Source organism: Aquarana catesbeiana, linkage group LG06 (assembly GCF_042186555.1).
Source record: "Aquarana catesbeiana isolate 2022-GZ linkage group LG06, ASM4218655v1, whole genome shotgun sequence".
Classification (NCBI taxonomy): Eukaryota; Metazoa; Chordata; class Amphibia; order Anura; family Ranidae; genus Aquarana; species Aquarana catesbeiana.
This window is the reverse complement of record NC_133329.1, coordinates 86730325-86747828: the sequence shown is the minus strand read 5'-3', so window position 1 is coordinate 86747828 and position 17504 is coordinate 86730325. Positions and strand designations below refer to the sequence as shown.

Below are 17504 nucleotides of genomic sequence, written 5' to 3'. Positions count from 1 at the left end.
AAGATCGGGTAAGTAAATCTATCTTTTTGTGTCCCCCTAGACCTAAACAAGCAATTAATCCTTGCAGCACAGGCCCACTACCAGGTATAATTCTAAAGTTTCTCAGAATTCAGCTTTAAGGCAGAGAACATCAGATAAATGTTAAAATCAGGGTATAAAGCTGTGCAGTATGCAGGGGAAATTATAAAATGATAGATTGCTGTATACTGGAGTTCCGCTTTAAGCAGTCATCCATCTCTTGACTAAGATGCAGTGGCGGTGCGTCCATTAGTGGCGCTCGGGCACCGCTTCCTCTCTCCAGCCACCCCCTCTCTCCAGCCACCCCCTCTGTGTACTATAGATAGATTTATGCATTGCACAAATTTATCCACGGCCGCTGTAGCCACCCCCTAATTCAGGAGTCTAGCCCCCTTTTGGGCGCCTGAATTACAGAGGCGGGGGGGGGGGGGGGTTTGAAGCACCTGATTAGAGCCACAGGCTCTAATAGGCTTCAAAAGAGGTGCATTGCGCTCGCAGTGCACACAGGTTTGTTAGCAAAGCAAATTAATATTTGCTTTGCTAACACAGAACTGCCTCTCAGCCAATCAGGAGGCCTGGATGTAATACCGGGCACCTGATTGGCTGAAGGCAGAGACGATCCCACTGGCGCCAAGGGATACAGGAAGAAGACACGCACGGAGAAGTCGGAGGACACAGCATCCATCGCCGCGCTACTGTCCCACAGCTCGCCACCCGACCAGCTGCCTGGCACGCCATCATGATGGGGTAAGTGCCGGGCAGACAGCGGGCGGGCGGAGGGGCGCACTGGCTGCATATTATGGGCACAAAGGCTACAATTGATGGGGCACAGTTGGATGCATTTGATGAGCACAGGGTCTGCATATTATGGGCACAGAGTCTGCAAATGATGGGCACAGTTGGCTGCATTTGATAAGGACAGAGTCTGCATATTATGGGCACAGTTGGCTGCATATTATGGGCACAGTTGGCTGCATAGGATGGGCACAGGTGGCTGCATAGGATGGGCACAGAGTCTGCATATGATGGGCTCAGTTTGCTGCATATGATGGGTACAGTGGCTGCAATTGATGTCTTTGTTTTAGTATTTTTCAGAAATGTTCTGTTCGGTTGCGCCCCCCAAAAAATTTTGAGCACCAGCCACCACTGCTAAGATGTATTGTGATACAGTAATAATACAGTAGTAAGTAATATTATTTGTTAAATTACATATCCCAGCATACTGTACCAAAAAAAAAAAAAAGGCAGCCATGGTGGATAGCTAGCAGAACCCCCCCCCCCCCCCCATACCGCATATTCCAAACCAGTTCCTAAGGGGCCTGTTTATAAAAGCCTGAAGTCACACTTTTCACTTCTCTCACCCAGTATTCTTGCATGATGTACAAATCTTTCATTATTCTTCTCATCAGCTTCCCTGATGTACCTTATGTGCATTACACTTCAAAGGAGATCATTTTACCACCAACCGAAATTATAATTATCTTTGATCATATGAGTTATGAGGCTAAATTTTCTTGGTAGAAATGAATGTATTATGGGCATAAAGTATTTTTTTATACTACAGGGGTAGAAGGAAAGCATGGAAGAAATGAAGTTCAGATAGATGGAGAGGATTCAAGAGAAGTGAAAGTAGGGGGTGCAGAGAGGCATAGGAATGCTCAGTTAGGAGACACAGAGAGAGTTATATACAGTAGAGTGTGCTATAGAAAGGCAACTTGAAGTGAAGGAGGGGGTACAGCGAGAAAAGGAGGGGATGCAGAGTAGAGAGAGGGGCAACAATGTGGTGCAGAGTACAGAGGTGCAAGCAGGGGATGGAGAGTAAAGAGAGGTAAAAGAAAGGTGTGCAGAGTAGAGAGAGGTGCAAGCAAGGAATGCAGAGTAAAGAGCGGCACAAGAATTGGGTGCAGAGTAGAGAGGGGTTTAAGCAGGGGGTGCAGAATAGAGAGAGGTGCAAGATGGGGGTGCATGGTAGAGAAGGTGCAAGAAGGGGGAAGAAAGTAGAGAGGTGCAAGAAGGGGGTGCGTTCAACTCTAATGAGACAAGGGTTCCTCCACAGATACATAACGGTGGGTAAGCACTGTCACCCTAGGACAGGAAGCGTGCTACTGGCAGGAGCACCAGGTGAAAATTAAGGAAAAAAAAAATCATGAAATGAGAAAACTAATGCAGCCACCACACCTAAGGACTGGTAAGCTGCAATATATTTCATTTTTGGTCTTTGTTGTTATGTTTCAGCATGAGAGCCATGGAGCTAGCACTTTCAGGAGAGTTCAGCAATGGGAGCCTTTAAAAAAAGAGGTTGCATCAATACCAGGAACATGCCAAAATGAATGTGGGGAATCCATTTAAGGGAAACAACAGAATTTGCTGACAGAACCACAAACACACAAAAGATAACATGTCTTACGTTGCTGAGAAAGAGAGTCACCTCTAATGAGGCACGGTGACATTAGGGCCGGAGAACATGCATCTGCTGAATGCTGCAAATTGGTGTAATGGAGCAGAGGTCAGGAAAACAGATGGAGCTGTGCACTCAGCACAAAGGGTGGACATCTGTGCACTGACCATTGCATGGCCATCATCTACAACCTGGGCACACACACCTGGCCTTCTGTCCAGCTGGATTTACTTTACAAATGGTGTTGTGGTCGATTTTCAAAAGGCATCTCTAGTGCCTTCCATGATTACAAATACACTAATATGACCAAACGTGTGTGAATGCCCCCAAATGACTGCAATTCCAGTGAAGGGTAGCTTTAATGCTACAAGACACAAAGATATTTTACACAATTGTGCGCTTCCAACCATGTGGGAACAATTTAGGGAAGGTCCTCTTCACCTCCAGCATGACTGTGCCCTGGGCACAAAGCCAGCTCCATAGACATGGAATAATGAGTTTGGTGAGGTGGCCAGCACAGAGCCATGCCTTTAACCCTATTGAACACCTTTGGCATGGCTCCCAACTGTACCTCATATGGTGGGACTGTCCCTTTATGCAACCAAATCCCTCTGTCTCTTCTAGGTTTTGGTCTGATGTATAAGCCTTTAAACATTTACTGCTTAAGACATGTTATACTGCACTAAACCTTTCCTCTAACCTCTATATTATTGCATGTGTTAATTTGAAAAACATTATAAAGAAAATAGTGGTAAAAAATAAAAAGAAGCCATTTTGGGTTTCTCCAATCATTTCTAGCATATTAGTTCTCCATGGTGTACCCTGGGGCATGACAGGGGTGTGTGATTTGCCTACATGCTGCTTACGGGTGTTCTGTCATCTCAGGATATTAGGAGTTCAGAACGCTCACAACCTTCGAAGACCTTTGTACATCTTTCCAATCTCCACAACACACCATCTCTTTGCTTTGTATATGAAGCACCTTCTAATGCCGTGTACACACGGGCGGACTTTCCGACCAGACTGCTGGTCCGACGGACCGAATCCGGCGGACAATCTGACCATGTGTGGTCTGCATCGGACTTCCGACGGACCGTTTCGGTCGGAAATCCGACGGACTTTTGATTTTAAACCTGCTTCAAATCTTTCTGTCGTAACTCCGCCAGACTCAGTTCCTAACGGAAAGCCCATTCGTCTGTATGCTGGTCCAACGGACCAGATACGACGCAAGGGCAGGGTACTGCATCTCGCGCTCCCTGCAATAGGAAAAACAAATTTTCCTATTGTGGGTAGCGCGAGGGGGAGGCGACGATGTCCCTTAGGTCTGGTATGGATTTAAAGGGAACCCCCTACGCCGAAAAAATGGCGTGGGGTCCCCCCAAAATCCATACCAGACCCCTATCCAAACACATAGCCCGGCCGGTCAGGAAAGGGGGTGGGGACGAGCGAGCGCCCCCCCCCCTCCTGAACCGTACCAGGCCGCATGCCCTCAACATGGGGGATGTGTGCTTTGGGGAAAGGGGGCGCCCTGTGGCCCCCCAACCACCTTGTCCCCATGTTGATGAGGACAAGGGCCTCTTCCCGACAACCCTAGCCATTGGTTGTCGGGGTCTGCGGGCAGTGGGTTTATCGAAATCCGGGAGCCCCCTTTAAAAAGGGGGCCCCCAGATCACGGCCCCCCACCCTATGTGAATGAGTATGGGGTACATCATACCCCTACCCATTCACCTAGGGAAAAAGTGTCAATAAAAAAAAAAAAACACACTAGACCAGTTTTTAAAGTAATTTATTAGACAGCTCCGGGGGTCTTCTTCCGACTTCGCCGCTCTATCTGGCCTCTTCTCCTGGTGCCCGGTTCTTCTCCCGCTCTCCGGCCTCTTCTCCCAGTGTTCGACCTCTTCTGCCGGCTCCTCCGCTATCTTCTGCCACTCTTTTGCTAGCGGTGGCCCGGACTTCTGCGTCGCCTTCTTCCCTCTTTTCTTCTTCCGATGTTGACACGACACTCTCTCCCGCGTCCTCACAGTCCCTGGGCATGCTGGGACTGTGACGTCATAAGGGGGCGTGGTCAACATCACCTGGGGACCATGCCCCCTTATGACGTCAGAGTCCCAGCATGCCCAGGGACTGTGACGTTATAAGGGGGCGGGGTCACCGCCTATATAAGTCATTGCGGAGCACTCACACAGCATTACAGCAGGAGAGAGCGTTGTGTCAACAACGGAATAAGAGAAGAGGGAAGAAGACGACGCAGAAGTCCGGGCCACCGCTAGCAAAAGAGCGACAGAAGATAGCGGAGGGGCCGGCAGAAGAACCGGACACAGGGAGAAGAGGTTGAAAACCGGGAGAAGGGGCCAGAGAGCGGGAGAAGAACCGGACACCGGGAGAAGAGGCCGGAGAGAGTGGCGAAGTCGGAAGAAGACCCCCAGAGCTGTCTAATAAATTACTTTAAAAACCTGTCTAGTGTGTTTTTTTATTGACACTTTTTCCCTTATTAAAGGGGGCTCCCGGATTCCGATAAGCCCCCCGCCCGCAGACCCCGACAACCAACGACCAGGGTTGTTGGGAAGAGGCCCTTGTCCTCATTAACATGGGGACAAGGTGCTTTGGGGTGGGGGGGCCGCCCCCTCCCCAAAAGCACCCACCCCCCATGTTGAGGGCATGCGGCCTGGTACAGTTCAGGAGGGGGGGGCTCGCCCGTCCCCACCCCCTTTTCTGACCGGCCGGGCTGCGTGCTCGGATAGGGGTCCCCCTTAAAATCCATACCAGACCTAAGGGCCTGGTATGCCCTGATAAAAGTGGCGAGATTGACTTCCTTTTATAGTCCCGTCGTACCCGAGTCACGTTCAAAATGAACAGACCTGTTTGTGTGTGGGCAAGTCCGTTCATTCGGAAAGTCCGTCGTAACTCCCGCTCTACAAGACTCTGGTCCGGCCGCACCTGGAGTATGCTGTCCAGTTCTGGGCACCAGTCCTCAGGAGGGATGTACTGGAAATGGAGCGAGTACAAAGAAGGGCAACAAAGCTAATAAAGGGTCTGGAGGATCTTAGTTATGAGGAAAGGTTGCGAGCACTGAACTTATTCTCTCTGGAGAAGAGACGCTTGAGAGGGGATATGATTTCAATTTACAAATACTGTACTGGTGACCCCACAATAGGGATAAAACTTTTTCGCAGGAGAGAGTTTAATAAGACTCGTGGCCACTCATTACAATTAGAAGAAAAGAGGTTTAACCTTAAACTACGTAGAGGGTTCTTTACTGTAAGAGCGGCAAGGATGTGGAATTCCCTTCCACAGGCGGTGGTCTCAGCGGGGAGCATTGATAGCTTCAAGAAACTATTAGATAATCACCTGAATGACCACAACATACAGGGATATATAATGTAATACTGACACATAATCACACACATAGGTTGGACTTGATGGACTTGTGTCTTTTTTCAACCTCACCTACTATGTAACTCCGTCGGGAAGACCGGCGGACATAGTCTGCCGGAAAGTCCGGTTGTGTGTAGACAAGTCCGTCCGTAGTCCGGTCGTGTGTAGGCAGGTCCATTCATAAAAAAAGTCCTGCGGAAGTGTGTCAAAAGTCTGTCGGAAAGACCAGTCCGGTCGAAAAGTCCGACCGTGTGTACGTTGCATAAGGCATACTTCCAGCATATACTCACAAATAGGAATCGGAATTCGACTGTCCCATCTTACCCTCAGATTGGGACATAGCTTTTATATTTTAAATGTAAATATAATTTAAAAATTCTCACCAGATGGTATCTGACACCCTCTCTCTCTCTCATCTTGATACATGGTGGCGTTGTAGGGGAGCCATGTGGTCCAACCTTCTTAACTGGTGGGAATGCCCACCAATTCATGAGATTTATCAAGACCATGTTAACAATTTCCCTATATTGGCACTCTATATCTATTTTACATCACTCTATCCTCCACCAAGAAATAAATTTTCAGGTTCTTCCTATCTGCAGCATGAAAAGCCAGTGTCAAAGCTGGATATTCTTTCACCTAGGGCAAAGGCTCAGTTTGGGGTCTCCCCAAACTGACCCACACTCCCACCAGAGAGAGAAGTTTTCCATCTGGGGGGAGCGGTAATATAGCTGATTGGCATGTGAAGGGGGGCTGACATTTGGCTTTAATGCTGCATGTGTCGCTGCACACGTAGTGTGAGGACCTACACGATCACTGCGTAGGTGAGGTTTGAACGAGGCGATTTCAAGCCTCACTCCTATAGTGGATAAGGACAAAGGCACCGCTGGGAAAAAAAAGTGAGCCAAGAAGTGGGTCTTTAAAAAGGCCTACTTCTGTGTGGTATTCTTCCTTCTCGGCAGCACCCCTCATAATTCGTGGGGGTCCAGACAGCAAGACGAATCGCATGTGGACAGAGAGGGCGATCAGTGCAGCAGGTGGGGGAAATTACTGTGCGGCTCTCCCTGCTGTAGCTGAAAGCTGGCAGGAGGAAGGAGGAGATACGGCTTTCAGCTGCTGCAGGGAGAGCAACACAGATGATCAGTTCTAGTAATTACATCCACTGGCCACACCGTTTGGGGGTGCACCTCTCAATGCGGTGCCCAGGGCACATTCCCCCCCCCCCCCCCCCCTTTAGTTTCGGCCCTGTGACAAGAAAACCACAGACATTGGAAATGTATACATTGCTCCACATTTATTGAATGACTAGTTCTCCTAAATGATATAATGCACACAAAACCTATGGCCATAGACAGACACCATAGAGTGACTTCATATTACCTGGCCTGCATAAAATGTATATAAGGATAGCAGGAAGTTCAGATATTTTATATCACATCCCCCACAATAATCCTTTAGAGTTGAGTATTCCTTGCCAATGCCATCCTCATCATTATCAGACTCCCAGACATTGTGGACTTTTTTTTTTATTCTTGACATATATCACAAAACAAGGTGCTTCGCAGGGGAGATCTCCCCACCTATTTTCACCCTTTCCTCACTTCCCCCGCACCCATTCCCTTCTACAGTATCTGTTACTACATGCCCAGTTCCCCTCGCTTATTCACAAACTACGCAGACTCCCTATGGACATGTTTTACCATAGATCATCCGCGGTCACTTGCACTGGTAGACTTCATCTGTAACTTTGTGTATGACATCTGAGACCGATGTGGGGCAATATGTATACGTAGACATGATGGATTAAATAATTTCTGTGTTGCATTACCCAATTGGTTTCCTTGTTTTAATTAAATCTAACCAGAAAGAAAGTTGGTGGGTATGCCTTTGGGATGAATTGGAACGTTGATTGTGAGCCAGATCTTCTCATCCAACGTCAGTACCTGAGGTCATAGATGCTCTTTTTGGCTGAATGTGCACAAATTTCCATAGATAGAAAACAAAACCTTGTGGAAACCCTTCCCAGAAGAGTGGAGGCTGTTTAAGTGGCAAAGTAACTGGGGGAATCCATAGTGGAGAAGGATCTGGGGGTTTTGGTAGATCATAAGCTCAATAATAGCATGCAATGCCAAGCTGCGGTTTCCAAAGCGAACAAAGTCCTTTCTTGTATTAAGAGAGGTATGGACTCCAGAGAGAGAGATATAATTTTGGCCCTGTACAAATCATTAGTAAGACCTCATCTGGAATATGCAGTTCAGTTTTGGGCACCAATTCTCAAAAAGGATATCAGGGAACTGGAGAAAGTGCAGAGAAGGGCAACCAAACTTATAAGAGGCATGGAGGAGCTAAGCTGTGAGGAAAGATTAGAGGAACTGAATTTATTCCCTCTTGAGAAGAGGAGAATAAGGGGAGATATGATCAACATGTTCAAATAAATAAGGGGTCCATATAGTGAACTTGGTGTTGAGTTATTCTCTTTACGGTCAACACAGAGGACACGGGGGCACTCTTTACGTCTAGAGGAAAAGAGATTTCATCTCCAAATACGGAAAGGTTTCTTCACAGTAAGAGCTGTGAAAATGTGGAATAGACTCCCGCCAGAGGTGGTTCTGGCCAGCTCAGTAGATTGCTTTAAGAAAGGCCTGGATTCTTTCCTAAATGTACATAATATAACTGGGTACTAACATTTATAGGTAAAGTTGATCCAAGGAAAATTCAATTGCCTCTTGGGGGATCAGGAAGGAATTTTTTCCCCTGCTGTAGGAAATTGGAGCATGCTCTGCTGGGGTTTTATGCCTTCCTCTGGATCAACTGTGGGTATAGAATTGGGTATATCGGATTGTACGAGATTTATTTTATTTATTTTTATGGTTGAACTGGATGGACCTGTGTCTTTTTACAACCTGACTAACTATGTAAAGTGGGTCCCAACTCCATATTAATGGCCATGGTTTTGGAATAAAAAGACCAACAAGCTCATAAAGGCATGATGGTCAGGAGTCCACACTTTTAGCCACAGGGTCTTATACAGCGGGTAAAATAAGTATTGAACACGTTACTATTTTCCTGGGTAAATATGTTTCTAAAAGTGCTATTGACATGAAAAATTAAGAACCAATGCAACCCATACATACAAAGAAACCAAAACAAATAAGTTCAGAAAATAAGTTAAGTGTAATAAAATGGAACGACACAGGGAAAAAATATTGAACACATGAAGAAAGGGAGGTGCAATAGGGCATGGAAAGCCAAGACACCAGCTAAAATCTATCAGTAATTAGAAAGCAATCCTGCCCCTTGTCAGTGCAAATCAATATCAGCTGGTTCAGTCTCAAGTGATGGTCTATAAAAAGGTGTCTCATAACCAAGGTGTCACACAAGAAACATCTCATGACGGGAAAAAGCAAAGAACTCTCTCAAGACCTGTGCAACATTTGTATGTACAGATTGCATGGGTTGCTACTGATATATGGTGAAAATTTCATGTGAATAGCACCCTTTAAGGGCTCATGCACACTACAGCTCAAAAAAACAAAACAAAAAAAAAAAAACAGTTTTTACAGGCATTTGAGCTTTTATTATTCCGCCTAAAAGCTTGTGCTTTTTTGTGCTCTTTTGCACGTTTTTATTGAGCTTATTTGAGCATTAGCGTTTTTTTTTTCACAGACCCTTCTCATTTTTGCAATTTTTTTGTGTGTTTTCGAGCTTCTTTGCGATTTTTCATGCCATTTTGTGCATTTCTGGGCACTTTGGCATAATTTCTGCTCGAAAGCTCCTCTCAAAAACGCAAGTTTGGTGGGTTTTTTTTTTCTGTCTGAAAACGCCATAGTATGCATGGACACATTGGGGGTTATTTACTAAAGGCAAATCCACTTTGCACTACAAGTGCAAAGTGCACTTGAAATTGCACTGAAAGTGCAGTCACTGTATATCTGAGGGGGACATGTAAGGAAAATAAAAAAAACAACATTTTAGCTTGCACATAATTGGATAATAAAATCAGCAGAGCTTCCCCTCATTTCAGATCTACCCCTCAGATTTACAGCGACTGCACTTCCAAGTGCACTTTCACTGCAAAGTGGATTTGCCTTTCGTAAATAACCCCCATTGGCTAACACTGAGGGGAGGTTCCAGGCAGGAAAATGAAAGCTCAAAAAAGCTCAAAAGCCCGTAAGAGCAGCTTCTTTGAGATGTAGTGTGCATGAGCCCTTAGAAATAGAGTTACCTAAAAAAAAAAAATGGTGACCAATAAAATATTGCCAGCAGGAGATTTGCTAAAGTGTATATAATATAATTAAAAAAAAAAAAAAACACAAGACAATAATGCGTGTCACACAAACAAATATTTTATTACATGTTCCCTCTTAATTTGCAGAAAATAAATACGAGTGCATATTTCTCAGTAGGCTTTCCTACAAAAAAGCGTTACTATGTAGCCCCGCCCCCCAGACATATTGCGCATTTAAACTACTGCGACTCTCCTGATCGACACAGGGGGGCGGAGTCAACTTTGGGACAGGAGTAGAAAAAAAAAAAAAAAAATAAGACACAAAAACTGTTCAGCGTTTGACTCTTGTCCGATATCCTTGTGCTGCTGAAGAAGCCTGCAATAAGTGGATCCACACCTACTACATCGCTCAGCAATGCTTCACAGGCCCCCCCAACAAAGCAATGAACCCCGTAGCGGCTGAAACGGCCTAATAGCAGCCCCCGATAGCCCTCCCTGGCGCCTGCAGCAATACAGGTAAGGATAAGAGCTGTACAACTAGATACACCCAAGAGTAAAAAGCACATTGTGACAGCAAATAAGCAAAGCCTGACATCTGTCAAGGTGCAGTAATCATGGCATGACTTCAAAAGTAAACCTCCTTACTTCCAGTGGAGGCAGCCATTTGTGAGGGAGACATATTCATAACAAAAAAAACGCAGCTCAAGATTGGTTTAGCGTACAAAACAGCTTCCTTGACCACATAGCTGAATTCTCAACGCTGAGCAACTGCTGCTTAGTTTTTTTTTAAATAAAAATCAATCGTCAAACGTTCAAATGTACAGTTGCCATCAGCAAGGACATAGGAAGCCCCCTCGGCACAGCAAAACTAAGTGCAACAGCCACCAATGGAATTTTGGATTACTGAAACAAGGACACTGAACTGCGATTGATTACCATAGGATTGCAGCAAGTTGCCTCTGTAAATAAACCTACTGGCTCTTATTTATAAAAGTGCCTAGAAGAAGAGTTGTTGGCCGCAATGGGTAACAAAGTGCAGTTCTTCCTTCAGGCACTTTAATAAATAAAGGCCGCGAAAATTTGCACTGATCGCTACAAATGTGCCAATCTGTTGAGCTAAGTCACTGATCGCTCAAAAAGAGCAACAATTAAAAAACACAATTACAAAAAAGAAAAAAAAAAAAAGTCACTTTGGTTGCTCCATCGATTAAACAAAAATATTCTTTAGACAATTAAGCGCAATCATATCTGTTACAAAAAAAAAAAAAAAAAAGGATTCACGGGAACGAGATAAATTAGGGCCGAGGCACATGGACGTCTCTTGACCTGCCTCTCCTGAGGCTTTGGTGGCCAAAAAAAAAAAAAAAAAAAAAAAAAAAAAAAAAAAGGGGGGGGGGGGGGGGAGATACAAGTCAGAGATGAAGCACAGAGCAGAACCATAGACAGCCGACCGTTTTCAGAAACGATCGATCCGCCAGCTATTGTGGTGGTTGGCCTGACATGAGCAGCAGAGAAAAGTGCCCCCATGTACAACGTTTGACTTCATTGGAGCCCCACAAGCTCATATACAATAACACTACCCACCCAATGAAGAAGGGGGGGGGGGGGAACAAGACGTGGTACTTCATCTCAGAAAAAAGTATAATAAACATATAAACCCCCCCCCCCCCCCCCCCCAAACTTCATTCTACCCTCTTTTTACCCTGATTTTTTTGTATTTTGCACTTTACCAAGCAGAAATAACTGTGCAGTCTTTAAGAAACAATGAATATTTAATTAATTTCCTTCATAAAAAAAATGGATTCTCAGTTGCTGTTATATAAGAGGACCTTTCCTGATGTCCATTCAGGGCAAAGTGACAGTCTATGTAAACCCCACCACTTAGCCTAGGTTCACCCATATGCAGGAAACAGTGATCCCTGTGCGTTTCCCACACCACATTGCAATCGCACTGTGTTTGTGACCTGCTGCAGGTAACAATACAAAGTTAACGACATCACAAATGCCGTGCGGTTTGCCCGCACCGGATTGCATGATACAAAACCACTATGCAATGCAGTTGCGGTGCGGCTCCAAAAAAAAAGTGCTTCTACCTGAATGGACTCAAATCGTATGCACACTGAATTGCATGTGAATTGCACAGGAATGTGGTGTGGTTCACATGCGGGTTATAGTGTGAACTGGAGCTGCGGGGGGTAACCTGGGATAAGAGGGGAGGGTTAAAACAAAAACTTATCAAAGTCTCTCAGGAAGGCTTCTTATCTAATGCTGATGCGACTTCTGTGAGTAAAGTTGCACTGAAGTCTGATCAAGCAAGTGGCACTGGAAATCGCATTGCAAATGATATGGGGGGGTGGAAAAGCAATGCAAACGTGTCAAAAATGCATAGGGTGTTGTTTACTAAAACTGGAGAGTGCAAAATCTGGTGGCATAGAATCCAATCAGCTTTCAGGTTTTAGCCCACGTTCACACTGAGGGCGGGTTTGAAATCACACGAGTTCAGCTGAACTCGCATGATTTCAAACCGGGATTTCAGTCCGACTTCAAGGGCGATTTGACAGACATCTGTGCGGGTTCATGCACAGATGTCTATTGAAATCGCCCCCACCGAGGTCACCAAAAGTAGTGCAGAAACTACTTTTGTGAATCGGTGTGGCGCTGCACCGATTCGAACGGTGCCGTTGTCGGCAATAGGTTCTGATTTGGCATGCGATTTGACACGTCAAATCGCATGCCAGATCGGTCCAATGTGAACGGGGGCTTATTGTTAAAACTTAATTGAACAAGCTGAAGTTAGAAGCCAATTGGCTATCATGCACAGCTGCACCAGATTTTGCACTCTCCAGGTTTAGTAAACCAATCCCGTTGTGCTAAATTTAACACACCGCAGCGAAAAAAACGTGTGTTTTTTCAGTCGGAAAGTGTAAAAGCAAACTTTTTGCTCCCCTTTGCCGCACTGTCATAGCGCCTCAAAATACCTGGTGCTTCCAGCTATAGAGAATCATGTGACCTGATCCAATGATGCAGTGCTTGACCTGCGCAGCCAATCAACAGGCCAGAAACAGCGTCATGTTAGGAGGATGATGATGTCATTCTTGCATAAACTCGGATACCATCAGACACAGGATTTATACAGGGCTTGACTTTCAAAAGCGATGGAGCAGTGGGAGAGGCGAGTATAACGAACTTGGTCTCTGGACTTTAAAAGAGGCGCCTTCACTTTGTCCATTCAATCTCTAGAACTGGTTTTGGGGGATCAGTTTCCACTGAACTCAGAATAAAGGCCAGGCACCAATTTAAACAGTTCTATACAAAACTGCAGCACTGAACCACACAAAGGTTGCCTTTTCATTTACCAGCTGACGCCCCCTATCAAAGATCAAGCTTTACAACAGGAATCATATAGGGAAGGGTTACGACCTCTGTCAGTTTTATTCCTGACCTCGATACAACCGATAGAGGACCTCCTGAGAAGACCTCTGTTTTATTGCCCGTATACAAAGTCTGAGAGTGCCAAACCAAAGGTCTAGGACTGGGAGTCCCAAAAATTTTGATATTAGCAATATCATAACATTCAACGCATTTCAGGGAACGTTCATAACAAGGAACCGAAAAAACAAACATTCAACGCATTTCAGGAGCTCAAAGATCTCACCCTTCTTTAGGGCTCAATTCACACCTCTGACGGATGCGGCTCACAGCAGGGGTCCGGTGCGTCTCCATTCTCCGGTTCAGGGATGAATCTGGGCCAAATTTGTGCCTGAATTCGGCCCTGAAACTGAGCCAAAGACGCTCCGCAGCCGCCACGGAGATATGTGAACTGGCTCCATAGAGAGCTGGTCACAATCTCCTGTTGTGCGAATTAGATGCAGGGAAACTCGCATCCAGTTCGCATAGGTGTGAACCCAGCCTTATAAGAGCTTAGGAGAATAAATGGCACGCTCATTGGGATTGTGTGCAGGATGAATGGTGAAGACAGCCCAGAATCTTGGTATCCCTAACACACACCCTACAATTAACCCTGGCGATTGGGCTATTTCTGAATTCTAACTACAGTGAAACCTCGGATTGCGAGTAACGCGGTTTACGAGCGTTTTGCAATATGAGCTATTTTTAAAAAAAATCCTAACTCGGTTTGCAAGCGTTATTTTGCAAGACTAGCAGGATTAAAGCCACTGGGGTGTGCAGTACCGCATTTGGCCTGAGGTGCGGGGGCGCTGGTGACGCTCGGAGACACTCGGTTCCAGAGTGTCTCTGAGCGCCCCTGCACCTCTGGCCAAATGCGGTACTGCATACACCAGCAGTGACTGTGGAACCAATTAGCTGAGTCTCCATTGATTCCTATGGGGAAACTCGCTTAGATTACAAGCATGCTTCTGGAATGGATTATGCTCGTAATCCAAGGTACTACTGTACTTATATTACCTGAGCCCTGGGGAAAGGGGGAGATCTTTGAGCTCCTGAAATTCATTGGCTGTTTGCTTTCATTTGTATGAACCAATAGTAAAAGTATTTTGACTCGTAGAGCTTTGGTTTGGCTCTCTCATAGATGGATTTTTAACTCTGGGCCCTACTACTTAAGTAGCACCCTATTTTTGTTGAGAGCCGACTCACCAGAGCCACTGTGCCCCTGTTTGAATCCAAATCACCAACTGAGAAGCTGAATCCAGTACCTCATTTACACTTGTTGCCCTATTCAGAGAATACTTAGCATTTTCATAATAAATGCAAAGCATTCTGTGATGGGAAGAGGTGGAGAGGCGAGGTGGTGGCATCCTGCTCTGCACCTTGTCCAATCATAGAAGGCTTTGCATTCATTCAGAAAACACAAAAGCATTCTCTGAATGGTGCCCGTGCCAAGTGGCTGACCTCTTGTGTTCAGTAGGGCAGAAGGTTAGCTGCTCGGCGTGGGATCCTGGAAGCAAGTGGAGATCACTAAAGCAGCGGTGTCTACTACAGAGATTTCCAGCTTCCAGGGGCATTGGCCGGGTATGGTATATACTAGGGCTGGGGAAAAAAAATCGATTTAAATCTTGAATCGAGTTGAGAGGTCAAATCGATTCAAAATTTAAGCAAATCGATTTTTTTTTTCACTGCGCTGGTCCTGAGGAGCTGCGGGCAGGAGTTTTTAGGTGAGGCCGCGGCTTCGGCCTAGTCGGCAAGGCCGGACGCCGCGGACTAGGCCGAAGCCTCGACTAAAAACTCCTGCATGCAGCTCCTCAGGACTGGCGCGGTGTCCAAAAAAAAAAAAAAATACTTGATTCGAATCGTGAATCGCGTTTTTTTTTTAAGAAAATCGCTGATTTTTTTTTTTAGAAATTCGCCCAGCCCTAGTATATACATAGTTATATTGGTCAAAGCTGGACCAACATGTCAGTGTATAAAATACCCATGCCTGGAATTGTTCTTCAACTCCCATCCTGTCTGTCTGTGTTCATTTCACTTCCTTTCCCAGGTGGCAGCATAATAGGAAGTTAGGGGATATCTCCCAAATATGGACACAGAAAGCAATAAAGCCTACAGAGGTGCTAACCCCTGATCCCTCCATCTAGTGATTATAAAAGGTTTTGGTAGGCTTTTACCTTATTAGCAGCTACTTTTCTTGGTTATCCAGGAGACACTGACAGCTACACAGAGAAGGAAACCTGCACTGAGATGGCTTCTACTGTGCAATGGCACAGCTTTACCCATCCATCAGTGCTTAGGTCTCTGGTCCTCCATCATGACAGGAGTCATTGTAGACACTGTGATGCTCCCTATAGTTCAAGCAGAGATTTTTAACTGAATGGACATAGGCAGGCCGTACAAGGCAGTATCACAAATCCATCCTAACACAAGTCTACTCTGTGCTACACATCCGAACCAGCTCTCCCAACTAGTAACGCTGCTTCTGACACCTCTGATGCATAGAACAAATGTACTTTGAGTGTGACATTTTGTTCACAAAAAAAAAAAAAAAAAGGAGTAGCAAAAAATAAGACAAGCCAAAAAAACAAACAAAATAAAAAATCTCGATTGACTGGTGAATCTACAGGTAGACAGGTCAGCCTGAAAAACGCGGCTTGGTTGAAATATTAAGGTAAGCTCTTGTAACGGCACAGGTACACTGTACACTTCCAGTTTTGGCCCTTGGTATATTCCTAAAAAATAGATCTATATTTATATAGACAAAGAGGAGGGGAGAGGGTTAATCATCCACTCCTATATTTCTGAAAAGGTACGACATGGATTCTCCGTTGTGGATCCGTCGGATGGCTTCAGCGAGGATCATGCTGATGTCCACCGTCTTGATCTTGGGGCACTGCAGTTTCTGGACCTCGTGGGGGATCGTGTTGCTGACGATGACCTGGGAGAAGAGAAGAAGAAGTCACACCATGATGAAGAGAAGGGCTAAAGAAGCCTGTAAGCCCCAGAAACCAATAGATCTTACCAATGGCTGAACCATGAATTCTGATTGGTTGCCTTGAGTTATGAATGAAAATGTAACACTGACTTTTTATAGATTACCGACTTTGTATTATTCTTTCAGTATACCTACAAGTCATATCTGAAGTGATTTTATGTTTTTATTTTTCTTCTTCTCTTTGAATAGAATATTTTGACGTGTATATAGAATTTTTAATATTATGTAAATGTTATATATGGACACGTCTTTGTCCTTAGTTGACTGTTAAGCTGAATTCTAATAAATAAAAATTTAATTATAAACGAAAAAAATAAAAATAAAGTAGTTTTCACATTTTAAACACCCACTATCATTGTCTCATTCATAAATTTCAAATACAGACAGGTAGGACTCCCATCTAAAGGACACTTGTATGTCACACATCATTCCATAACCTTGCTAATAACGGATCTGAGAGAGTGTTTTATTTTATCTATTTATTACAAGTATTTATATAGTGCTGGTTTATACACTCACCGGCCACTTTATTAGGTACACCTGTTCAATTGCTTGGTAACACATATTGCTAATCAGCCAATCACATGGCAGCAACTCAATGCATTCTGGCATCTAGATGAGGTGAAGAAGACTTGCTGAAGTTCAAACCGAGAATCAGAATGGAGAAGAAAGGGGATTTAGGTGACTTTGAATGTGGCTTGGTTGTTGGTGCCAGACGGGCTGGTCTGAGTATTTAAAGTGGTTGTATAGGTTCGTTTTTTTTTTTTTTTTCAAAATAACAAACATGTCATACTTACCTCCACTGTGCAGTTTGTTTTGGAGGATTGGAAAGAGGTTGCCTCGTCTGAGGAGTCTCGATTTCAGCTGCGACATTCAGATGGTGGGGTCAGAATTTGGCGTAAACATGAAATCATGGATCCATCCTGCCTTGTATCACAGGTTCAGGCTGGTGGTGGTGTAATGGTGTGGGGGGATATTTTCTTGGCACACTTTGGGCCCCTTAGTACCAACTGAGCATCGTTTAAACCACCTGAGTATTGTTGCTGACCATGTCCATCCCTTTATGACCACAGTGTACCCAT

The 17504-nt window shown here is 45.0% G+C and overlaps 1 protein-coding gene across 3 annotated transcripts in view; it reads right to left on the bottom strand.

The window, feature by feature from the left end:
* Positions 1-15963: 15963 nt before the first annotated feature.
* PRPSAP2 (phosphoribosyl pyrophosphate synthetase associated protein 2) overlaps positions 15964-17504 on the bottom strand; it is a 114053-nt gene continuing 112512 nt past the window's right edge. For all 3 annotated transcript variants that reach the window (XM_073636389.1, XM_073636391.1, XM_073636390.1), the window contains one exon: positions 15964-16365. In XM_073636389.1, coding sequence (XP_073492490.1) covers positions 16207-16365 — 159 coding nt within the window. In that variant the 3' untranslated portion in view covers positions 15964-16206. The remainder of the gene's footprint in view (positions 16366-17504) is intronic.